Below are 26,637 nucleotides of genomic sequence, written 5' to 3'. Positions count from 1 at the left end.
AAATTTAGGGCAATATTTTCTGAATAAGGAAGTTGTAGGGAGAATGCAGCAGTTCTCTGAACTGTAAGTTGTCGATAGCTATGTTCATGAAAGAGACATGCAAATTATGTTAACTGCATACAACTAATATATGTAAATCAGTTATGTTCCTTCAACACATGATACCTACTCAATGTGGCCCTCACTGATGAGCAAGCTGCTTATCTCCTTGATTTTAATCAAGGCCTTCTGCTGGTGATGATGTAAATCACTATTACATTAATCTTTTCACATAGAAGCTGTGTTTAAAGAGGGACATGCATTTGGTTTACTATGGTGAAAATATATTCGAGTTACTATCAGTGTATATGGTGGGAAAGATTCTACTTGAAACATTCCAGGAAAAATAACCGTGTTAGTCCTTTGGAGCAAAACCACTAAAGATTCCTGTGGCACCTTAAAGACTGACACATTTATTTAACATGAGCTTTTGCAGACATGCGCCTACTTCATCAGATGCATGAAGTCATTTAACAGTAGAACCAGTTGCATTATTCAGTGTGTGAGAAACAGAGAGAAACCTTATCATGAGGCTGTGCACACGAGCAGCCAAATCCAGAGTTTGGCTGCCTGTCCCGGAAGCCTGGGAATTTACCCCAGGCTTTAACCTGGGTTAAAGAGCATGAGAGAGCTCTTTACTCCAGGCCTGGGTTCGTGAGTATACTCACAAATCCCCCAATTTGCACGGTGCATTGTTGGACAGCGTTGCACAGTGCATTGTTGGATTCCTGGAGGCTGGGAAAATGAGAGATCCATGCCTCCAGATATCCACACTGCACAGAGCAGACAGCACATCAAAGCAGACATCACCAATCGTCTGGAGGGAAGATAGGTCCATCCCTGCCTTCCCCCATGCCCACCCTCCCCGCTCTATTATGGTTGTGAGAATGACCTTATTATCTTTTACTAGACCATGCTGATATAAATTGTGATTATATGGCTCCAATAAAAGCTATCACATGACCCCTTTTCTTTTTCATTCTTTGCAACTAAGATCACAGAAGTGTGGCAAATATACTCTATCTACATAAACCAAAAAAACCACACAAAAAACCCAAAACACTGAACCTTCAAGCTAGGTCGTGGATAGTTAATCTTTGGTTGACACATGGGAAGATTTCCCCTCTGAAGACATGTTTTGATAAGAAAGTTTCCTTTCGGTGGGTAGCTGTCATCATTCATAGGCCAGTAGGTTAGTCTTCTGCAAAGACAAGAGAAAATCCCAACCAAGGAGTCTTCCATTGTATGGCCTTACCAATGAATTTCATGAATGTGTGACCGAGAAAATAGTGTATGGAACGCCACTGATATTGTTCCTCATAGTAAACCATGTTTTAATATGTATGGAGTTATATAGGATTATTATAATCTAAAACCATGGCTGACATCCTCACTAAAGGTGTGGATGCACTGCATGATGCAAAGCAGCTCTGCAGCATTTAGTAATCCAGAGTCCCTCTGTGTGGACAAAGGGGCAATTTTTGCCAATCTCTCCTTCCCCCAGAAGTGTCCTTTAACAAATATGTCTCTGAGGGTCACACAGCCCTCAGAGAATGTATTTAGGCATGTTAAAGAGCTTCTGGGGGAAGGAGAGATTGGTGAAGATTGCCTCTTCTAAACATTTGCCTCTTACTAAATGCTGTAGAGGCTCTTTGTATACGGCGTCTCCACACAGTTAGTGTGGATGTCAGTCCATCAGTGCATGTGCCATAGAAATAGAATGTGCAATAGAAATGTACAATAGAAAGCCATAGTTACTCCTGTAGATTTGGTCTTAGGGATCACAGCCATTATGTAGCCATTTTGACATCTTTACTGTGAATATATTACAGTCACACATAGTAACAGTTGCATTATATTCTCTCTTTCTCTCTCCTTAGGGTCGATGCATCAACTTCTCCCGGGTTCCGTCTCAGTAGAGGAAGACAAAAGGATGAAAAGCCATCACTGTTGTATTGTAACCAAAGGAAGATAATGAAGCACTTAAAACCAAATTCTCCAAACCACTTCAGCCTGGAAGTTTTGCTCTGTTTCATTCCACCACAAACCACCTACTCTGCTGCACTAAGCTCATATATCCGCCATTTTCTTTTAAGCTTGTTACCTCACACAGTATTCATTACAGTATTATACAATTGTGGTGGTGATGTGGAAAAGAACAGGAGAAGAACGTCAGCTTTGCATGCCTGGGTTTCCACTGAAAATCCAGTACAGAAATCGCAAGCAAATTACCAAAGATGTTGGCTTTTGTTGTTGTAGATGAACAGTACATATTCAAGCCTTTATGTGCCTTTAGCAGGAGCTACATTGTCTCTCAGTTATGAAGGCGGCACTCGTTATTTAAATAGGGAACTATTAGCCACAGGCAGAAGAGTGAAATTCCCACCAGGCCTGGAAAAATGTAAGAGTTCATTGCCTTACAGCGATGTCATATCACTAAATCCTTCTGAGTCTCCCCCCCACACCAGATTATGCCTTACGGGAACCTTCTGACTGAAAATCTTGTCATCCTAACACTGAGCAGTGCGCATGCATGACAAAATGTAGACATGATGCCTCAAGGTATTGGTGGCAAGCAAGACTTTGCCCTTTCGTTTCTGAAGACACCTTTCTTTCATTATGTACCCAGGACAGGAAGAAAAATTAATAGAGCGTTATTCTACAGGAAGACAGCCTGTAACCAGAGATCTTGAGCGGAGATGGAAGGACTGATGCTTCAAGGCCTTGGCACTGTGGCTGATATTTTCCACCCTTTTCTGCACTTGGCGTTCAGTAGCGCATAAAAACAATACCCTTTGTAAACATACCTAGTAGTTCTAAGCTTGTGTATGGGGATGATGGTGACAAGATTGAAAAAAAGCAGTTGCCACAAAGCTCGTATCTCAGGGTCCGTCCCCCCCTCACAACTCTCCAAGGGCTCTTCAGCGTCACAAGCCAGCAACTCTCTTTGCATGAGAATTTCAAAGTTTAATTAATATAATTAAAGGCAACAGCAAGCAGCAGCCTGTGAAGGTTTTGCTCATCTTTTTTATGCCTTTTGACATTGAATGACCTATTACTGTATGCGCATTACTCAGTTTTTGAGGGGGTACCATGCCTTGGTGGAGATTCAACACTGGGGCCAACAAAAACAGCAACAATGATAGAAGGAGAGAGACTATCTTCCCTCCATTAATACATTAAATATACAAGAGTGCCGACCATCGGAAAACATTGACAAAGTATGTATATAATTTTTTAAAAAAAGAAAAAAAAACAGTGTTGTGTCACGTCGGCGGTGCCAAATTATGTTAGCGTGAGTGGAAACACTGTGGGGGAGGAAGGAGGCAGCAGCTGAAGAAAAAGGCTCAAATGATCCAGTCACTTTCGATACTGTACTTCAGATGCAAAATGGATATTCAAGTCGAAACCTGACAAAGTGCGCCTGCTTTGATGGGAACTGGTATAGACAATGACCAGTGGCTGGGTCAGTGGGATGTCTCTCTGCGAGCAGGGAGGCTTATCAAATGACACTAAAAATAAGTTCAACAACCATCACGTTTGAGGGGGAAAGGCGAACATTTCACATTTGGTGGGCATGCATGTGCGCAAGACGGGAAAGAGCGAAGGGATGCGTACTGGTCTAATTATCCCCTTTGTTGCTTTTCATTGAAATTGTAAGAGACATGAAACAATTCCCTTGGTCGATGGCCAAATTTGCAGCTCTTCTCGAACAAGACTTCCGCCACACCTTAGCCTTGTGCTTACATTTATTACTGGCTTGAGATTGTTTACGCCACCAGTAAAATTACCAACGCCCCAGGTGAGCAGCCATGAACAAAATCCTTTACCTAAGGTTCTACTACGGTCACTTCTCTCTTTTATTTAAACCCTTCTTTCCAGAGCGTATGCATTCTTTGACTGGGGCTGAAATCTTCTCCACTCGGCTGGGTTCAGCCAATAGATGCACCTTCCCATGTCATCACATGAGGTCTAAGAAGGCATGTCACAGGCTAACTCAGGGGGTTTACGCTTGTTGTACAATTATTTAAATTGGTCAGATGCTACATGTATAATATGGCTTGTTTGCTGTATACATAAAGCAAGAAAATGTGCCACAATTGCTTTTTGTGAACTCTAGTGGGGATGGAATTTTATCTTTAAGATCAGATCTACAGACCTTTTGGACAGAGGCTAGGAGTAATCATGTGGTCCATTTCAGACATTGTAGGCACGAAATCTCTCCACAAGTAACGATTTAGTTTACTGCATATCCCTGGTTAAGTCTGTATGTGAATTCTTATTTCCTCTGCTAGTAGTGATAATCAGATGATATCTATTTTCTAATATGCTACTTTTACTATACCTGCATAAATGGCACTAGAGAATCAGTTCAAAATATTGAAACATTGAAATATTAAATTTGAAATAAATTAAAACATTCCCTGCGTAATGAAAGTCTGCATTTGAACTGAAATGCTTAGAAAAACAAATATTTTTCTTTCCTGTAAAATAGCATAATTGAAACCACTTATTTAAATTAGGACCAAAAATTGTTATGTTGAAAGCTCTTGTTTTGCAGGAGATTTCAAAAATGAATATTTAAAGAGAACACGTGGTTAAAATATCTGTTGCATTTAAGAAGATCACATTTTAAACTGATCATACAGTTCTATCTATATAGTTTTCTATTTTCAAGAAATAAAATGCTGAAACATGATTATTTATTTTAATAGTCTTTTATTAAGGAGAATAAAAATTTCTCAGGGCTTAGTGTTGCATATTTTCCTTTAAAAAAACCCCTTTTTTGTTGTTATTTCTGAACATCATAAATCTTAAGTGGTAAAAAGAAAAATTGCTCCAATATATGTAATGATAGAAACTGGGGATAATTTATGACCTATTTGTAAAAGAGTGGATTAATAATAGCATGACTGTGTTTACCGAATTTATGTCCAGCAAGCTTCCATACACATGAACCAAAGCATTATTAAATTAATAAAATTTATTAAGTGTATTAAAGCTATATGTTTATAAAATTGCATGAGTCTTCTGTACTAATATTTGTATGTACTTTCATGGACCATACCATGGGATAATAACACTTTGATACTGGAAGCAAATTGACTTCAATCCTATAGCATCAGAAAATCACATGTAAAGCACTATTTGGAAATTCACATCATTAGCGATGAGATTTCTAGGAACTTCAGAAAGTGGGTTACTATTTGTAAATTGTTTTTGATAATTTTCATTTGTGTTTTATGAGAGCTCTTAATAATGTGGCTAAACTACAAATCATTCATGTTAGTCTTCACACTGAAAAGGGGAATTTTATTATCGTTCCTAGGTAAAATAAATAGTTATAAGACATTTTAAGGTAAAGTTAAAAAGTAAAAGCAGAAATCAGGCTTCACTAACAAACATAGAACATAATTGTCATAATGGAGTTCCATGCTGCTTATCATGCTTAAATTGCATTAAAGCCAATAAAATAACAGCTCGTGCAACTGGATACCAAACCCTAATGTTTTCCATCAGTGTATATATTCTTAGAGAAAATCGAGTCTATTAACAGTTACTTTCCTCCCCCAAAAATATTTTGCTTATCAATTCCCACCCAAATAATTGTCATCAATAGTTCATCAATAGAATATTACGTTGATAAAAACATTTTATTCTTCTGTTGTAGTAACATTCACAGGCCTTGACAAACCTGATAAATATTTTGAAAGAAGTTAATATTTAACCTGCATGGATTGAGACTAATACGTGTACATATTATGTGTACATGGTTTACTTAGAGTTGTGGGAAGAAGAGTTTATGTGTGTTGAAAACAGGGGGACCTCGTCACTCATGGTCTCGACACCCACAGGTTCATGTATCTGCATTTCTGGCAATGGAGACCCAACCTCAGTATACATGATTTACAAAAGGGCTAAAATCCACATATGTGTGGTTCCTAGGTGGCCAGAAATGACCTCCAAGGTCATTTCCAGCCACCATTTTGTTGAGAGGAGCCATTTTGTAGCTCTTTTGTTTTTTTAAAAAAAAGTTTTTTGTGATTTTTTGTGTGGAAAATTGGCTGAATGTGAGGTTGGGCGGGGGAGCGTTGCTGGACAGCTGAGGAGCATGGTGCATTACTTTCTTTCTCTTATTTCTGCTTTTTAAAGCACATTTTTGCTCTCCAGAACCTAATCCCACCTCCCACCCCAGTTCCCATTGACTTCAGGTGTTGTTCTCTGCTATTTCATTACCCGCAGTTGTGTCTGAGAATGGAACCCCCGCAGATAACGAGGTCCACCTGTACTTAAGGATTTCATCAGGTAGTCATTTTAGTTACAATACTCTATGGAGGAACACAAAAACGGAGGAACACAAAATTGAACAAAGTACTCTTTTCACACATTATCATGTTGAATTTACATTCTACACAATAGTTGAAACATTTTAAGCAGAAACAAGTTGGTGACTATAGACTGAATTTCAAACATTTCAGAGAGCACAAAATAATACTTGTATGCAAATAACCTTGTGTATACTTTGTAATAAATGAGCTAATGCTAGAGGCTAGAATGCATACAGTGCCTGTGATCCAGAACAGATTAAACAGTGCATGGATCTCCCTCGCTGAAACCTACGGAGCTTAAACATGTTTGATGAAGGTTGGCTTGTGCCCATAGTTCTTTCATGGTTTTAACAAGTATCCACTATCCTGATCCTATCCTGTTGTGCTGGAACACCAGCAAGTAAGACAAGCAACACCAGTACTGGGTATTTATGCTTCACTTGACTCTAAGCATTAGGAAAATCCTCTTGCTCTGCTTCTTGACTGATGCACAGTTGTGCTGGAATTAGTGCTTTGGACATAGTCAATCAGAGTGGCAGAGCCAGGGAACGGCGGCCCGGGTTCTGCCTTGTCCCTGGTGGCTCTGCCATGGGTGCTGTGTGTGCCAGTGATATTCCTTGTGTGTGACGTCATGCGCATATGGGTGTAGCCCAATCGCCAGAGGGCCTGTGCGAGCCCTCTGGAGCGCAAATGCTGGCTGGGTGCTTTCCCTTTCTCTCCCTCCAACGAGGGAGAGGAAGGGAAATAAATTCATCTAGTCAGCAAATGCGGGATGGGAAGGCATTCCAGAGGGCTTGTGCAACCCTTGTGTGGCTTGTGGACAGGTTCTTTGGGATGAAAGTATTCTATTGTAGCCCCATTCCTTCCTGATCTCCAAGAAATGGTACTCCCATGCTTGAGAATCAATGAGGCGCCTCACACGACACGTGCGAAGCACCTGATGGGGTTCTGCAGGGAGAGCGGGCTTAGCGGACGAGCAGCCGCTTGTAGCTCGGTGGCCAGATTGGCTGCTCACATGGCTGCCGGCTCCAACACAGAGCCAGTGGGGGCTGCAGGGATCAGGGGCTGTGTGGCCCCTGGAAGGTCCAGGATGCCCAACATGAGCGGGGCATCCTGGAGAGACCCCTGAGCCCAGGAGGCTGCTTGCAGTCTCCTGGTCGTGGGTCTACTTGTATGTTGCCGCACGCCGCAGCGACACATGAGCGCAAAAACAAGATTAACGAAGCAATTGCTCCGTTAGCCTCATTTAAGGGGATTTATCATGGCTAGCTTCCGGGAGCCGCGCTGCTTCCGTTGCAGCACATGATCATCCAAAAGTTGGCTGGGCTCCCTTAGCCTGCTTTTGGGTGATTGTGGGACTGGCTGACATCCAGACTATAAAACTGCACTAGTGCAAGAAGATGGCATGGCTGTTTGAAGTCAGAGGGAGTTTTGGAATTGAATTATTGTGCAAAAGCTCCTTGCAAAACATGAGATTTGCAACTGGCCGTGCACTCCTCTGCACCAGCACAAGATAATAAATAATAAACTAAACTAGCACAGGGCTTCCTAACCTTTGGTCCATAGATGTTATAGAACAACAGTCCCCATCATGAATGGAGTTGTAGTCCAAAGATCGCTGGGCACATGCACTAGTGTAGCACATTAACATAACCACTTTGTTAGTCTAGATGTCAGCCTGTGTTGGTTCCTGCTGCTCCTTTACCACCAGACCCAGAGCTAGGATGGGAGTTCCTTGAAGTGGCACAGGGTCCTGGTCCTGATTTTATACACTACACTGCAGAGTATAGATTTCAGTTCCAAATAGTCCTCTGTTTTCCCTTCAAAGCACAAAGTGATGCCATCATGCTAAAATATGTAATATGGGGGGAAGGCAGTTTCCAGAATATTACACTTAGAAATAAAAATAACAATATGCCAGTAATATATTATTAGGTAGAAATTCTAAGGAGATTTATGAGCAAAGAAGAAGCAACTATGTAGAAAAGTGTCCCTTTCAAGAATCTTTTGCATATCAACTTTGTATTTACTCAATCCTATAATATGATAATTTAATTAATTGGTACAAATGTGAGATAAAGAGAATCATCGTTTTGTAAGCATGCTGTTCCGGCTTGTTTTTAATTTAACCATGAGTGGTGTGGTTTTCACTGAGCATTAATCTCTTGGACTGAAACAATGAGAGACAGTTCAGGCTCAATATTAAAGGAAAAGGCACGAGAAGATTTTTGGATGCTATAATGGAGATGTGTCCTTGTTGAGAAAAACTGAATGAAAAAATAATAGCAAGGCTAAGGCTGATGTATATATCCATGATACACTCTCCTCTGCTGGATTTTCATCTTTTGATCTTTGAGTGTACAAAGTACTTCATGAGGTCATTCACACAATCAAAAACTGTGTTCTACCCAGGTTTGGGATCTGTGTGTGTTCCCAATTTTTGCTTGTACAGAAGCAAGGTAGGAGGAAAACCTGGGTAGCTTTTCCTCCTACCTTGCTTCCACACAATTGAAAATTGGGGGCACACACAGTTCCCAAACCCAGGTAGAACACTTTTTTTTTAATAGTGTGGATGATCTCCATGTGTATTACCACGATGTAATCCTTACAACACTCCTCTAAAACCAGGGTTCTCAAACTTGGTTCTCCAGATGTTGTTGGACTACGACTCCCGTCCCATCAGCCTTGCCACAATGGCTGCTGAAAAGTAAGTGAGTATTATTGTCCCCACATTTTTACTGAGGCCGAGAAGGAATGCCTTACCTCAGGTTACCCAGCAAGTTAATGGCAAAGGTGAGCTTCCAACTGGGTAGTCTGGATTCATAGCTCAGTCTCTTCACCACACTACAGCAATGATATTGCATTTACTTTGTATTTATTTTTATTTATTTCTATCTAATGGATTCAAAAGGCAACTTGCATCAAACAGTAATAAAACAATTTTAATTCCACATAAAGCCAAAATAAAGGCAGTAGGATAAAGCAGCAAATAGTGTTAGCATAACATCCCATTCTTTGTTCAAAGTCTAAGTGGATAAAACTCTTTCGGCTTTGTGTCAAAAACTCAAAGGAATGAGCACTAGGTGGGCCTCCCTGAGAAGGAATTTCTATGTAAAGGAGGCCACAGAAAAGGCCCTATCCATAGTCATCAGCTGCCGGACCTCTGAGGAGAGGGACACCCTGAGAAGGGCCACCAAAGATTAGTTCAATGATTACTTCAATGCTAATAAAATTCTTGGCACTGCACTGCTTCAAAGAAATGATGGAATAACAAATTCTAACCTGATATAAGCTGTTCAAGTTGACGTAATTCATTTTACTGAAACAAAGGGAAAGCAGGAAAAGTACCCAAAGTGCATAATCTAATTTGTCCTGTGCAAAGTCTGCTGAAATGATTACCAGCTGTACACAAGTCCATCATTTCAAAGGCATGCATGCGAACACACTTTGGATCGGTCTCCAAGTAACCCAAATTCTCACCAAAACCAGTTTGCTAATGATGTCAAGAATTGATGTGCAGCTACGAGCGGCAAATATGCAAGTCATCAAAATGGAAAGCATATGTGTGTGACTGTGACTCTCTCTCTCTCTCTCTCTCTCTCTCTCTCTCTCTCACACACACACACACACCAAATATTTATATACCACTTTGCAGCAAAAGAAATAAATAAGATGGTCTCCTGATTCCCCAAATGTTGACTTCCAAGGGCAACACTAGCTGGCTTGGTTTCCTTTTGATGAAAAAGCACTGGAGACTTGCGATGTGCTTTGTAATACTTACTTTATTTGCAAATATTAAAACCAAGCACTGGTGGGGACAAACATGTACTCCTGAAAGTAGATCCAACGCCCTTCATCCAATCCCCAAGAAGAGCCTCCCCCCTCCCAGCCAACATGTCTTCATGGGTCTCTCCTTCTCACCTTGAGATGGGCTATGTGTGGTGTCAGCTTCCTCAAGCTCTGATGGAGGCCTCATTCAAACACAAAAGAGAGATTCCTATCTCCAGATGTCACTTTCCATTGAGAATACAACTCCCAAGCACCCTGGGCTCTTGGTTCTTTTTGAACCCATGCCCAAGGTCCTCAGGTATTACCCATGAGCTCATTTATATATCATATTTTCATAAGGCTTCAGTAAAAACTGGGGTGTATGTGTGTGGAACATAGGAAACTGTCATATCCTGAGTCAAACCAGTGGTCCATCTAGCTCAGTATTGTCTTCACAGACTGGCAGGGGCTTCTCCAAAGTTGCAGGCAGAAATCTCTCTCAGCCCTATCTTGGAGATGCCAGGGAGGGAACTTGGAACCCATGCAGATGCTCTTCAAAGAGTGGTTCCATCCCCTGAAGGGAATATCTTACAGTGCTCAAACATCTTGGAGATGGCAGGGAGGGAACTTGGAACCTAGGTGCTCTTCCCAGAGTATGTATGTATGTATTTTACATTTATATCCCGCTCTTCCTCCAAGGAGCCCAAAGCAGTGTACTACATACTTGAGTTTCTCTTTCACAACAACCCTGTGATGTACGTTAGGCTGAGAGAGAAGTGACTGGCCCAGAGTCACCCAGCTAGTATCATGGCTGAATGGGGATTTGAACTCTCCATCCCCTAAGGGGAATATCCTACAGTGCTCACACATCAAGTCTCTCATTCATATGCAACCAGGGTAGACCCTGCTTAGCTAAGGGGACAAGTCATGCTTGCGACCACAAGACCAGCTCTCCTCCTGCTGCTCCCCCGGTGGGTGGCAAAGGTGCATTTGCTGGTGATGCAAATGGCCTCTGCCAGCTGAGTGGCAGAGCTGATCCTCCATCACAGTGGGTGCTGGGCAGCACACCGCTGCTCAGCTTTCAGGTGCAGCACGAGGAGAGGTAAACACCTATTAATTTGGAGTTAGGAACATAGGAAGCTGCCATATACTGAGTCAGACCATAGGTACATCTAGCTCAGTAGTGTCCACACAGACTGGCAGTGGCTTCTCCAAAGTTGCAGGCAGGAATCTCTCTCAACCCTGTCTTGGAGATGCCAGGGAGGGTACTTGGAATACATGCAGCTCCTCTTTCTAGAGCGGCTCCATCCCCTAAGGGTAATATCTTACAGTGCTCACACATCTTGGAGACGCTCGCACATAAGAGGCTCACATCTTAGAATGCTCACACATCTAGTCTCCCTTTCATATGCAACGAGGGCAGACCCTGCTTAGCTAAAGGGACAAATCATGCTTGCTACCACAAGTCCAGCTCTCCTGTGAGTGTTTGTGTGTGTGTGTTGGGGGCGATGGTGGAGGGTAAGCACTCAGGACAGTCATTTTCAGTAGTTTTATTGTGGCTCACCAGGAAGCAAATTAAAGTCAGTGCAGCAAAGTTTTTCCTAGGACTTGTCCCATGCACTCCCAAACTCAAAGGTGATTTTGTGGCTAGATCCTTTGAGTCATTGTGTTGAAGCAGAGCGGTTTATGAAATCATGGCAGCATCTACACATATATCTGACACTGGTCTTTCTGTGCCATCTTATTTGGAATCCATCCCGCCAGCTCCAAAAAATGCAGATGCATGGTACACTATTGCACACTTTTTTAAAAAATAGAAAAGCTGCTTTAAAATCTGCATATAATTAATAAATACAACAATTTATTAATTATACAAATTCATATTTATGAATAATAAAATGAATAAATATATAAAATAAACAATACTATAATAAAATATAAACATGAAATGAATGTGATGTTTGTTTTCCTAAGGAGCGATGAGTTCCTTTTTGTCATCTTCCCATCCAGTTTGGGTGTGTGGATTGTAAAACAGAACTTCCCCACTAACTGTATCATTTCAACAGGGAAGCAGAAATGGTTGACACACTCTCCTTCCCCAGAAATCCCTCTGTGCCACCCAAATATATGTCCTCAAGGGCTGCACAACACTCAGGGACTTAGTTTTGGGTGGCACAGAGAGGGCTTCCTGGAGAATGGGAGGATTTTAAAAACTTCTGCTTCCTCACTGTACTGGTGCAGTTAGTTCTGCTCTCTCAAGAATAAAAATCACTAGCCCATGGAGGAATAAAAGAAATAATATATTTGCAGCTGAGATATCGCAGAGATAAACTCAACAGAGTGAGATATATAAACCACAAAAGTGGTTGCAGCCTTAAAGAATGTAGAATGTTGTTTGTTTCTATAGTACCATCCATGTGCATGGAGTGAATGTAAAACAATAGATGTTTAAGCTGTACTTGTCAAGTGATGCAACAAATATACTTCTCGACAAACATAAATTTAAACTGCATATATTAAATATATTTATAATTATTTCATCTAAACAAAAATGACACTGCCCCTTTCCTAATTTTAGCCCTGACCTTGGGAAAAGCAATACTTTATGGATTCATTCAATTGAACACAATTACAAATTGACCTGCTGTGCAAAAGAACAATAAGGATAAGGAAACACAGTAAGTAATAGTGGGGAGAAGGGCGGTATAGAAGTAGAATGAATGAATGAATGAATGAATAAACAAACAAACAAACAAACAAACAAACAAACTACAGACCAGAATATGTCACCACATTGTAGCTATTTTAAGTGAGGCCCAGTTGTTTTCCCATCACTAAATAGAGATGGGCCAAAACATGATTCGGCTTCTGAATAACAGCATAATCCCTTTAAAACCAATAGCTTACCCAGCCCCAACATGGAGGCGAGCAGGCCATTGTAGTATTCCTCCTCCAGTCACTGCCATTGTAGTAATCCTGGCACTCCCCCCAGCTATGCCTGTGCATCAGCAGGGCATCTTTCAGCTGTATGCACATGGCTTCCAGGCATGCACGGAGGTCATATGCATGCCAGTGTCATAGGCAGATTCCTGGGGGAGAGCGCTGCCGGCATGTGGTCATAGCTGGTGGGAGAGTGCTGGGATTACCACAATGGCAGCGATTGGAGAAGGAGCAGGGATGAACCTTCTCTCCTCTGTGTTAAAGGAGCTGGGTAAACTCTTGATTTTAAAGGGATTGTGCCATGATTTGAAAGCCGAATCACGTTTACAGCACACCGCTCATATGAAGGCTCTGCATAACATCATGTGAAGAACCCATGCTATGCAGCCGCAGATTAATGCAGTGGCAGAAGAGGCATCTGCCTACGGCAGCAAAATTTGAGGAGCAAGCAGCTCCTCAAATTTTGCCGCAGCTCTCTGAGGGCAGCAGCAGGAGTAGGTACCATTCCCCCGCTTTTACTTTCATATTTTAAAAAGCTGCGGTGGCAGCAGTAGCTGCAGAGAGTGGGGGCGACTGGGCAAGGGGAAGGTTACCCCCTTTGCCCCTTAAAGTTAGATCACCGCTGGCTGCAGTGGTGGGAGGGCTGTGGGGTGTTGGGGTGACCAGGCGAAGGGAATGTTCCCCCTTTTGGCCCCTAAAGTATGTTCACTGCTGGCTGCGGCAGTGGGATGGGGTGTGGCGTGGTAGGCTGCAGGGAGGATGGTGGGGGGAAGGGAGAGTATGCCTTTTTTATCCAGCGAAAGCCCACTTTTCCCTTCCATGTGGAAGGAAAGCTGGAAATGGGCTACAGATTGCAGAGCCCATGCAGTCACTTGGGAGGAGGGGAGGAGGAAGGATCACACTGCCTCCTGGCTGCACAGTGGGCTTTCACAGGTTAAAAAAGGCACACTTTCCCCTTCTTGCTCCACCTCCCTGCAGCCAGCCATGCTCCAACCCACTGCTGCCACCAGCGGCGATCATACTTTAGGGGGGCAAAAGGGGGAACTTCTCCCTTGCCTGGTGACCCCCCATAGCTACTGCTGCCGCCATGGCTTAAAAAATATTTAAAGTCAAAGGGGAACACTCCTCTCGCCCACTCCCTGTCCCTGCAGCTACTGTCGCCACATAGCAGCAGCTTTTTTTTTTTTTTTTTAGGGGCTGCAAATGCCTTTTTGCATACGGGTGGCAAAAAGGTTAATCCACCCCTGATGCTATGCATGTAATCAGGATCCAAATGCAATCATCACAAATGGTGATTCTACAGTCCTTGGAGATTTTAATCAGACTCTGACACTATCTGTCAAACCAATCAAACATCTGGTTTTTAAAGAAGTCTTTGAGCTTTAATTGATCTGGCTCATGTTAATATCTCTATCTCTATCTCTATCTCTATCTCTATCTCTATCTCTCTATTATATATGTGTGTGTACACACACACACACACACACACACACACACACACACGGCAGTGTGTAACTATGATAAACACATAAATATTGGTCACAGATTTTCTGATTTGTTGCTTTTTATTATTCTGCCTGAAATGTACTTTTAGCTAATTTGTTGTTTGCTGTGGTATTGTTATATCTGATTGGGTGGGGGGGCTGGACTGTGTATTTTGATACTTGCTAGTTCAGATTCTCCTATAGTTCTTAGTATCCACTTCTTCACTGCAATGGGCAAAGGGTTTGTATGAGCTGCTGAACTCAAAACACTATGGCGCATATGAGGACTGAAATGTGCAGAATGCATCTGATCTTTGCTGAACACCTTAACTATACAGATGTGTCATGCAGCTGCATAAATACTACCCAACCCCATTGGATGTGGTATTTTCACATTGTGGCAATGTTGTGGATATTATACAAAGAGCTCCAACATTTGAAGAGTAAGTCTCTAATAATTCCTTCCCCTGCATGTCGCAGTATCTTCTGAGACACCCATCACTGAAGAAATTGAATGTTCCTTTAAGTGGTCTAATTCAAGGGTGGGATTAGAGTTGGGAGATGGAAACCCCATTTCTTTTTTCTGCCCCCCAGGGCAGATGTGAATTCTGATTTTATTCTGGTGGCAGATCCAAGTTCAATTTCTCTCCCTACTCCATTCATTTCAGAGAAAGGAGGAGGTTTGGGCTGGGAATAGCAGAAAACTGACAATGATATGATCAAGGTGACATCAAATGTCAAAATGGAGCAAGAGGAAAATGGTATCAACCAAAGGGAATTAAATCAGGTAGAAAGGTATGTACCAAAAATTATTTTAGAGCTTACACTGAGCTCGTTAATGCTACATTTGCTAATGAACATCTCCTTAATATCCATTGTGCAGTTATAGAATTTGTCATAATTTCCAGAAAGACACTTATCAGACCTGGCATGTTCTCTTCTATTTTGCAAATCTGTTTTACATTGGCTCAATTAAAATTGTTATATATTTTTGATCCTCCAGAGGTGCCATCTGTTTAGTGGTACTAGGGGGGTCCGGTGATACTCTTTGTCAATTCTGTTCTGTAATAATTATTTGATTGTAATTAAAGGATTTGGGTTCAATCCAGAGAAAATTAGGTGTACCTAATCAATTGGACTTAAATGCTTCACTGTGTCCTTACGTTGTGTTGATTTCACCGGACGTTCTACTTGTACATCTTGCAAGTATTTGCTTTCTGTTAGCACTGAGCAGAAAATTTCAAGAGTTCTTCTCAATATCTGCATGTTCAACAGGGCAGAGTGTTTTTAATCAAACAGGTATGTAAATAATGCGAAACAAAAATGCTATTTTTAAAAATCCACATACAAATATAAGCTGTGAAAATGCTGTATAGGCATTTTAGGGCTCTGGTGAGCAGTCCTGTACACATTCCATTCATAGGATTAAGCTCAAGAAAGTTCCCAAGTCTGGGGAACAAGAGAGCTACAGTATGTAGCCCTAAAAACAGTCCTGCCCCAAGCGACGCCCAGAATCACATTGTTAGAGAGCTCGGGAACGGAGCTCTCATTTGCCCCAGCTACAGTGGAAGTGCATAGGTAAGGGAGCACTGCGAATAAATATAGTCTGGAAACGTGGAGTTGGAGTTCTGAATAAGGTAAGAAACATATCAGGGAGATAGATAGATTGAGACCTACATGCCTCATTGCTAGCCACATACAGGAAGAAGGGAAGAGAGAAGAAGGAAGTCTCTTTCTGCAGGGCCTTTCCCAGACGGTAGGCTTAATGGCGGAATTAAGTGCAGTAAAGTAGAGGAAGTTATGAGGTAATATATCAGCTGCATATAAGCACAACAAAGATAATTTGAAGAAACCTGGGGGCCATTCACATAGGGCTGCTTTAATAGTTTTGGAATCTGTTGGTTCCTTCCAAATTCTTTCCACACACTGTTTATACCATTCAAGTCCGTGTAGGGTGTATCACTCCCAGAGTGATACTGGGAGTGTACCACTCCTAAGGGTACTTATTTTATTTATTTATTGTTAAGTGTATATACCGCCTTTCATTAAAAACAATCCCAAGGCGGTGAACATAAGAACATACATAGGGTTTTCTTAAAGCCTTGCTTTTTACTATTTAAAAAAACACCACAAAAAACATTTGCTTGGTGATCTTGTGGAACATTGTATGCCCCTGCCCCATGCAGGTGTGGGTGCATATGATGTTCTGCAAGATCACCAAGATCTTATGATCTTGGTGATCATATGCATATGATGGGTGCATATGATGTTTGATTTGACTGGGTGCATATGATGTTCTGCAAGATTATCAAGCAAATGTTTTTTTTAAAGATAAATAAAAAAGTTTTAAAAAGTTTTTAAAAAGTAAGTTTTTTAAAGTAAGTTAAAAAAAAAGTAAATAAATTAAAAGGTACTCTATCACTATGGCCCCCATATATCTCAGAAAAAAATGTCATGGTACTTTGAAGTTTCCCAAAAAGCTGCAGTAAAAAGTTGAACTTTTTAGCACGGACATAATTTGGGCTGAGCAACAGTGCACAGGCAAAAACCTGAATTGTGTATGGAGTGCACCTCGATATTTGCAGGGACTTCAAGGTAAATCCCCCCGATGTGCAAATGCACAGCCACCATTCCTGTGGTCAAGCAAAGTAAATCTGCCATCTGGGCATAGCCCAGGTGAGAGAATGAAACCTTAGACTACTACTCTAACAAAGGGGAAGCGGAGAAGAGAAAGCATGGTCAAAGAGGGAATGTCCTTACTGTCTTGTCTCTATCCCTAATGCCCCTAGTGGTCAATAGGGCTGCTGGTGCTATGAGTCGATGCCATGCAGGAGCTACATCTCCGACACACATGACCTGGTGGCGGGCTTGCAAAGCTTCTCTAAAAGGAAGCTGCCTCCCCTTTTGTTCAGTGGAATTGAGAACCTTCCCCACCCATACTCTTTGTGGGGCTAATTCAGAGACTGTAACTCTTCCCAAGATTTAGGAACACTAGAGCCATGGCTGTGGGAGTCTGCTCCCCTCAGGAAATTCCCTGGCCCAACCCTAAATTTATTCATTTATTCATCCTATTCAATTATCATATTTCTATACTGCCTGATATAGACATCTCTAGGTGGCGAGGGGTCTAAATGTTCATCTTTCTATATGTTCATCTTGCTGAGATGTCTAAATGTTCATCTTTCATGTACAAAAAGGAAAGTCTATAGCACTTTTATTATGCGAAGACCCAGCTCCATTGAGAAGTCCATAATGCTGGGGAAAGATGAAGGAAAGAGAAGAAGACAACCAGCAGCAAGGTGAATGGACCCGATTACAACAGCAATGAATGCACCACTGAGAGACCTTAAAGGCCAAGTTGAAGACAGATCATCCTGGAGAGAATCTATCTAGGTGGTCGCTAAGAGTCGACACCGACTTGACGGCACTCAATCAATCAATCAATCAATCAATCAATCAATCAATCAATCAATCGCACTTTTACTTGTGGAAATAATACAATACAATACAATACAATACAATACAATACAATACAATACAATACAATGAATATTTATATACCGCTTTTCAAAAAAAGTTCCCAAAGCAGTTTACATAAATAAACCTAAGCTAATACGTGTCCCTCTTCCTTTGAATCAGAATCTGGAACCATCAGTTACCCACTGTGGCATGTTTAATGAATTCTTTGCAGGGGAAATCTCTCGTATTCGGGCCGACTTAGACTCAGTCTCCACAATTACTTCAGTATCTGATGTGGATGTATCCAGCAACTCCTCTAGGTTGGAACAGTTCCAGTTTGTGACTCCTGAGGATGTGGACAAGCTGCTTGGAGTGGTACGGCTTACTACTTGTTCTCTTGACCCTTGTCTGACATGGCTTATAATATCTAGCAGGGGGGTTGTTGTAGGAGGTCTGGTAGAGAGCATAAATGCTTTTCTGAGGGAGGGAAGGATGCCTCCTTGTCTTAAGGAGGCAATTATTAGACCACTTCTAAAGAAGCCTGCCTTGGATCCCTCAGAGTTGGGTAACTAGAGGCCTGTCTCCAACCTTCTGTGGTTGGGCAATGTAATTGAGAGGGTCGTGGCTTCCCAGCTCCAGACAGTCTTGGAGGAAACTGATTATCTAGATCTGTTTCAGACTGGTTTTTGGGCAGGCTATGGGGTGGAGACTGCCTTGGTCAGCCTGATGGATGATCTCCAATTGGGAATTGACAGAGGAAGTGTGACTCTGTTGGTCCTTTTGGACCTCTCAGCGGTTTTAAATACTAAGCCCACTCTCCCCACAACCCCCCTTATTGTGCTTCTCACTGATCGTGAGAATCACCTCTCTTTGTTCAGCTGGAGCAAACACACAATCCTGGACTTCATGCCTTTAACACAGGCTAAAAGCCAGGTTAAAAAGCTGGGCTTGGTGGCGTTTTAGATACACGTGCGGGTGTGGGGAATTAAAACAGCATCCCATCCCATTTCAGGTATTGCTTTTTAATAAACAAGCAAAAGAAGCATTAAAATCCCTGGTCTTATTAAAATCCCTGGTTATGCACTACACAATGCTAAATTCCGCCTTTCTGCAGACTGTTTAGAAAAACTCCATCCAAACCAAGCACTCCAGCAGTTTATGCATATATAGTTCTCAGCTGCACAGTCTCCACCCAGGCATGAGTCCAGTAATAAGTGTGAGAATCCATTGACAGGTACAGCTGCAGTGAGAGCCAGCACCCAGGTTATTTCTGTATGTGGACAAAATTACTCTGTTTCTGACAGCATCACGACTTCCTCTCACTTTCCTTATTTAGGAAGCACTAAAGGAAGCACACAACAAGCTGGCTGGCATTCCAGTGTGTGGAAAATTAATTTTCCTTCCAAAGAAATGAAACGACGGGTTGAGAAGGTCATGAACGGTTGCTATTTCAGCATAGGGTAGCAGCTGCAACAGCTCTTCTCCGGCCTTAAATACAGATGACTAGAGAATCAGAGAATTGAGGGAAAGGATCCTTAGGCATGCTTCTGTCTTGTGGATTAGGGCAATTTTGTAGAAAAATCAGTTGCTGACTCAGAGTTTGGCAATCTTTGTAGGATGCAAGCATTTCGCCAGCACTCAAACACTAGTTTAAAAAATCACACCATTCCGTTTACGTCATTTTCTGTTACATTTCTTCCTTTATGTGAAAATGTGAAATTAAGGATTTCCATCTGGGTCTGTCTCCATAAACATTAGCTGTGGCTGATGGGGGCACCACATGGGGCGGGCGGTGGGAGGCACCTTAAATAGGTATTCTTATTAAATACTTATTCTTATTAATTCTTAAATAATACAGTAAGAATTAAATAGGTGCTTACCTCTCCATATAGGTTGTGAGCAGCGGCACACTGCCCAGCACCTGCTACAGCCGAGTATCAGCTCCACCACTCAGCTGGCCTCTGCACATGCATGGAGGCCATTTTCTGGACATGTAAATGGCTTCTGCCAGCTGTGTGGAAGAGATGATCCTCCTCCACAGTGGGTGCTGGGCAGCATGTCGCTGCTCAGCTTTCAGGTGTGGCAGGAGGAGAGGTAAGCTCCTATTAATTTAGAGTTAGGAACATAGGAAGCTGCCATATACTGAGTCAGACCATAGGTCCATCTCGTTCAGTATTGTCTACACGGACTGGCAGCGGCTTCTCCAAGGTTGCAGGCTAGGAGGGAACATCCAGATGCTCTTCCCAGAGTGGCTCCGTCCCCTGAGGGGAATATCTTACAGAGCTCCCTCATCATGTCTCCTATTCATATGCAACCAGGGTGGACCCTGCTCAGCTAAGGGGACAAGTCATGCTTGCTACCACAAGACCAGCTCTCCTCCTGCCGCTCCCCCGGTGGTGCCTGCAGCAGCCGCTGCTGATTAACCTTACACATGTTAGGTTAAAAGCAAGCTCAGTTACAAATGAGTAAGTAAACAAGCATGGCAAATGCCCCCCAATCCACTGTCTGAAGCAGCCTGCTTCATCCTGTCCTCCTGACTCCTTCCCTTGATTCCATCATGATCTCTAAGCTAACCATCAATAGCTACTAGTCTGGTGTCTATAGGTCATCTCCAGCCTCAGAGGCAAGATGCTTCTAAATACCAGTTACAGGGGAGCAATAGCAGGACAGAGGGCATGTCCTCACCCCTTGCCTGTGGGCTCCCCAGAGGCATCTGGTGGGCCACTGTGTGAAACAGAATGCTGGACTAGATGGGCCTCTTACCTGATCCAACAGGGCTGTTCTTATGTTCTTAACCTGAGAGGATCTTTTTGACTGTAGCACCCAGGTTCTAAGTCCAAGCTGCAAGGTCACCTAGAGAGGAGACTGCAGCCAAGGGATCTGTTTTGCACAGAATTCCAGACCGGCTTATCTATTCGTAGGAGAGGTATTTCTAAGAGACCAATTTTAGCTCATCAGCCAAAATAACTGCATAAAGAAGATAAACTGAACTTCAGAACCGAAAGGCTTGCAGTCTCTTTGTTGAATGGAGAGACTGGGCTTTGCAAATGTAATGGTTGATCTGATTTTATTTGATTAGGCAAATTATGAAACAACTGTGTGAAATTTATTATTGTGCTAATGTGATTCTGAGGATTGGAGTCTTATTACAGCTTTTGCCTTGATGTGTTTTATTGTTCTAAGCTTTAAAGCAATTTTCAAAAAAACACATAGAGATAAATAATATGTTGACAGTGTGATATGCTCCCCACTTTCCCAAGCAGTGAAAGGTTCCTGGGACAGGTCTACATAGGAACCTAGGAGCATAGGAAGCAGGCATATACTGAGTCAATCCATTGGTCTATCTAGCTCAGTATTGTCTTCACAGACTAGCAGTAGCTTCTCCAAGGTTGCAGGCAGGAGTCTCTCTCATCCCTATCTTGGAGATGCCAGGGAAGGAACTTGGAGACTAGAATGCTCTTCCCAGAGTGGCTCCATCCCCTGAGGGGAATATCTGACAGTGCTCACACATCAAGTCTCCCATTCATATGCAACCAGGGCGGACCCTGCTGAGCTAAGAGGACAAATCATGCTTGCTACCACAAGACCAGATGCTGTCACACCTCTAGATGCTGTCTAGATGCTGTCACACCTGTGCAGCAGCATCCAGGGAAGCATTCACATTAACTCTCTGGAAGTCTACGAGAACTCCAGGAAGTTAATCCAAATTATTCCTGCATTGAATTTTAGGTGTGTTGTGTCAGGGAGCAGAGCTGATCTTGCAGTAGTGAGCATGAAGTGTCTCCTTCGCTAAGCAGAGTTTGCAGTTCGATGGGTGAATACTCGTGAGCGCTGTCTGCTGAACAATATTTCCCTCAGGGGATGCTGCTCCCCACCCCCACCAACTTGGCCCCCTCCACATGGCCAGGGCCAGCCAATCAGGAGAGAGGGTGGGGAGGAACCTGCCTGGCAACCAGCAACTTACTCAGTCCCTCAGCAGCCGGGCACCCACCCAGAGAGGGATAGCCTATCAGTGAGGGATAGCCTATCGGTGAGGGATAGCCTATCAGTGAGGGATAGGATACTTGGTCTGCGGGGGCCAAGTAGGAATTTTTTGGGTCATGCTAGATTGGCTTTGGGTGCAACCTTTTCCCGTCTACTTCTCACTGAGGCTTAGGAGTTGGATTGTAGGCAGGCATCATAAAACAACTGGTCACTTGGCAGGAGAGTGTGCGTGTTGGGTAGGCAGATTCAGTATCGGTGTTTGGCTGGATGGCCAGTTGGAGTGAGGGGGTTCAAGGAACAGCCCTTCAGGGTTTTGGTGGCCCGGAGGGCTGGGAATGGCCCCCACGTGGGGGTGGGGGTGGGGGTGGCATGACTCACTGGCTCAGAGCTTTGGCGGCTTGGGTTTGGGGTGGGGTGGGCCACTCCTCCCTCAGTGGGGGAAGCCTCACGGTGAGAGGAGGTCAGGACATGGAGCCTGACCTAATCAGGACCCAGCCCTTCGCCCTGGTGTGGGATGGTCTTCACTAGGAGGGGCCACCACACGGGAGGAGTACCTGCACTCTGATCAGTTAGGGACCTCGTTGCAAGTTTGTTATCTGCTGTACAATAATAAAGTGGCCCTTATTTACTCCAACTAAGTGTGTCCTATCTTCATGCAATGAGGCTGTGGATCAGTGGTGGAGAATCTGCTTGCATGAAGAAGGTCTCAGATTCACTCCCTGGCATCTCCAGTTAGGGCTGGGAGAGACTCCTGCCTGTAACCTTGGAGAGTTTCTGCCAGTCAGTGTAGACAATACTGATCTAGATGGACCAATGGTCTGACTCAGTATAAGGCAGCTTCGAATGTTCCTATCCCTAGAGAAGGGAAGTAGCAACATGGGAAAGAAGTAATGCGGCTACCTACACAATACTTCTTTGAAAACCTGTTGTAAGTTAACAGTGACTTATTTTTTTGGCGCAAATTCCTTGCTTAAAATATATTTTAATTTCACTCCTATCAATCTCTATTTTCTTTCACGGTATCCATGAAATATAACATGGAAGATGAAAGCAATAAAAATAATTCACCCTGGTTGTAAGTGAGTGAAAGTAAAATGACATGAGTAATATATAAGCATTTTAATAAAGAGCAGGATGACAAGAAAGGCAAGTATTCCTTCCCTGATTGATTTATATAACTACCTTCATTACAGGAAGCTAACGACAATGGCGCACACACCTTAACGCCAAGAGCACAGTGGAAAGGTGGTGTATCTTTCAACAGGAATATAACAAATGAGATGGGATGCTTTGCTATAAAACTAATTGAAGCTCTTTGCATAAGAGTTCCCTCCCCTTGCAGAAGATAAAACGCAAATGTTTGAGTTGTTCCATTTTTCACACCTCACCTGCTTCTTCGTTTTGACCAGCATTTTCTTACTTCATTAGAGGGTTGTTGGTGAAAACCCAGTTAAGCAAATGACTACCGCCAGGACTTCTGAAGTGATACGTTGAGGCAATTCTCACGATCAGCCAAAATTGGGCTAAGGGAGCCTAGACCTATTTCAGTTGAGCGTGAGAACCACCAGGCTTGCAGGCTTCTGCAGCCCTCCCCTTAAACGGGGTTAGCAGAGCGAGCGCTCCACTAACCCCATTTATTTGACCGTGTATTGCCGTGGCATGGCTCCACGCTGCGGCAACATATGAGGAGTGTGTTGCACAGGGCATCCTAGAACTTTCGAGGGCCGCACGGCCCCAATCCCTCAGCCCCCGCCGGCTCCATGATGAAGTGGGCCGTCGTGTGGGCGGCCGATCCAGCCGCCCAGGGCTGCAGGACTGATCGTCTGCGGGGACAGCGGGCTAATCCTGCTCTCCCCGCTAATCCCCTTACGGAGAGTCTCTCTGATCATGAGACTCGCTTCATTGACATTTGTTCAGCTCAGAAACATGAGTATGCTTGTAAGGCTCACCTTTAATATAAAGCGAGCATTATGAGCCCTGAAATTCTTCTCCAGCTTGGATGTTAATATTGTATTTGTTTGTTTGTTTGTTTGTTTGTTTGTTTAACACATGTTTATACCACCGAAAACCTACGTCTCTGGGGAGTTTACAACAAAGCAAAACAAACAGAAAAAGTTAAAGCATTAGTTTAAAAAATGACAATAGAAAAATTAAAACATCAGTTAAAACAGAATAAATAATGAGGCTATTCACACGATGGGGTGAAATCAGGCTAGCAGAGGCTAGCCCAATTTCACCCCATCGTGTGAACCACCAGGCTTGGCTGCGAGTCCGGTGGTTCCTAGGCGGGTAACCTGCCTAACTACCCCTGGCCTAAAACTAGGTTTGTGGAGCGAGTGCTCCACAAACCTGGTTTTAAAGATTGTGAGTAGCTGCGGCGTGGCTCCGCGCCATGGTTACTCATGAGTAGGCCCCCAGAGGGGAGGCAAAAATCCACCTCCCAGCCTTTGGGGTCTCCCCAGTATGCCCTGTGCGCTTGCGCAGGGCATACTGGAGCTTCTTGGGGGCGCACGGCCCCCGCTCCCCCCGGCTCCGTCATGGAGCCAGCAATTGTGTGGGCGGCCGATCCAGCCTGCTCTCTCTGCTCACCCTGGATGAAAGGATGAAAGGATGGAGACCTCTCCTCTCCTCTCCTCTCCTCTCCTCTCCTCTCCTCTCTCCACTCTCTATAGCATGCTGCCATAGCTTTCTGTGGAGACCTCCAAGCCCAGGAGGCTGCTTGCAGCCTCCCAGTCGGGGCTCTACTTGTGTGTCACCATGTGCTGTGGTGACACACGAGCCACCAGATGAGCTTAACGGAGTGCTTGCTCCGTTAACCTCATTTAAGGGGAGGGGAAATTAGGCGGGCTAGCCGCCTTGGGAGCTCCAGGCTCGCCTGTGAGTCAGGTGGTTCCCACAATCCCTGGAAAGCGGGCTAAGCTACCTTAGCATGCTTTCTAGTGATCGTGGGAATAGCCTCAATGCCTTTTTGTTTAGCTTGGCTAGGGAGTACTCCTTATCATTACTTTTCAGGTCATTGTGGTACCATCACAACACTGCAAAGTTGTACTTTATTTTACAGTGATTTCCATTGAGGTAACACAAGATGCCCTGAACCACGTGATAGGACCCAAGGTTGCCATTTTATTCTTGCCAGAAGCCCCCAAGAAGGCTAGAATTCTCCACTTTGAATGCAAGATTTATGTGTGGAGGGAATTTTTTTTGTAAGGAGAAGCAATTCATCATATGAAGACTCACTTAAGTAGTATGTCTCAGAATCAAGTCTACTGTCTCCCTGATAACAGGGGCTTCAGAGCTAATATGAATGCATATATAGAGAATGCTCGGGACCTTACCACCTTAGGGGTTTTGACTGGATGGTTGTGCTGGGGTTAGATAGGGAGACCACCACTTTAAAAGTGGTTCCCACTTTCCCCTATAAATTCTTCCTTTCTTGTGCCCACCCTTGGGGCTTTAGACCTGTGCCTACCTCAGACATATGTCTGAAATGCTTCCTGAGCATGTGGAACCTCCATGCTCAGAGGCAATATACCACTGAATACCAGTTGCTGAGGAAGCACCATAGGGGTGCAGTGGTTATCAAACAACCTCATCCTTCTGTTTAGTGGTGATGGGACTCTCACAGCTCAGGTGCAACCAAAGGATCTGTTTTCTCAGGGATGGAACTAGGAGGCAGCAGCAGAGAACCGAAAGCAGCTCGGGGGTTAGGCAGCAGGGGTAAATCCAAAAAGGTGTCTGTTTTCATGTAGCCAGCTTCTCATAGCAGCAAGGTGAGCTGGATAGATCGGACAAGCTGGGAAGGCTGATCTGGAGGCTGAGAGTGAGAATGGCGCAAAGACATGGCCTGGTGTTATGACTGCTGTCTGGTCTATCCCAAACCATGTGTGACTCCAAGGTATAGAGACCAAATGAAACACACTGGTTCAAGAAACCAGGGCCAGTTATAGCCCAAAATAGGCCCTGAGGCAAAATACCGGCCACTCCTTCCTGAGGAAGGAAATTCGGGTGGATCTCAAAAGGATCCATTGTCTTTGTTTGTTGTGCTTGAGTAAAACACAATGGCATGAATGGCCAAGAACAACCTGTATGTAAATGGACTGAACGGATGTGCAAGGATGGTATTTGTCAGGTGGAAAGGACCCAGTAAACCAATCCGTAATTTTAATGAGTGCACCTCCTGAGTTCCTATTGGCCACTTAGTCCTTTTGTGATGGGGAAGGGAGTACTGTGTCTTATCTGCTTTCCTGCTGAGGTGATTCGTTTAGCTTGTTTGAGGCAACCACAGAGGAGGGGGAAGTAAAAGGGTCAATCTTTGGAACAGAGTGACCTTGAAATGGCATTAACTAGAAAGCTAACTCTGGGTCTGCTTAGACATCCCCAACATAGGGAAAGGCATGAGGCTAATGCCCTTTCAATTTGCTTGGTAGCTGGTGAACCTGGGGCAGATCATCCCACTGCCTGCTAAGTGACCTGCCCCCGTATGTCAACAAATGGGGAGCCCATGATCCTGTGAGGCTCCTGAGCATGTTAAGAGTGGGAATTACAGGCCTGTATTTCCAGACACAAGAAGAGAAGCTTCTGGGAGCCCACAGAATGGCAGTGCTGGCAACACAGTATACATGAAGTCCCCAACT

At 43.6% G+C, this 26,637-nt stretch overlaps 1 protein-coding gene across 2 annotated transcripts in view; it reads left to right on the top strand.

Moving 5' to 3' along the window:
• ANTXR2 (ANTXR cell adhesion molecule 2) overlaps nt 1–5,060 on the top strand; it is a 172,287-nt gene extending 167,227 nt beyond the window's left edge. For both annotated transcript variants that reach the window (XM_053256646.1, XM_053256645.1), the window contains one exon: nt 1,920–5,060. In XM_053256646.1, the coding sequence (XP_053112621.1) occupies nt 1,920–1,958 (39 nt within the window). In that variant the 3' untranslated portion in view covers nt 1,959–5,060. The remainder of the gene's footprint in view (nt 1–1,919) is intronic.
• Nucleotides 5,061–26,637: the final 21,577 nt, after the last annotated feature.

This window comes from Hemicordylus capensis, chromosome 5 (genome assembly GCF_027244095.1).
Source record: "Hemicordylus capensis ecotype Gifberg chromosome 5, rHemCap1.1.pri, whole genome shotgun sequence".
NCBI classification, from domain to species: domain Eukaryota; kingdom Metazoa; phylum Chordata; class Lepidosauria; order Squamata; family Cordylidae; genus Hemicordylus; species Hemicordylus capensis.
The sequence above is the reverse complement of the archived record's forward strand: the minus strand, read 5'-3'. Positions and strand labels throughout refer to the sequence as shown.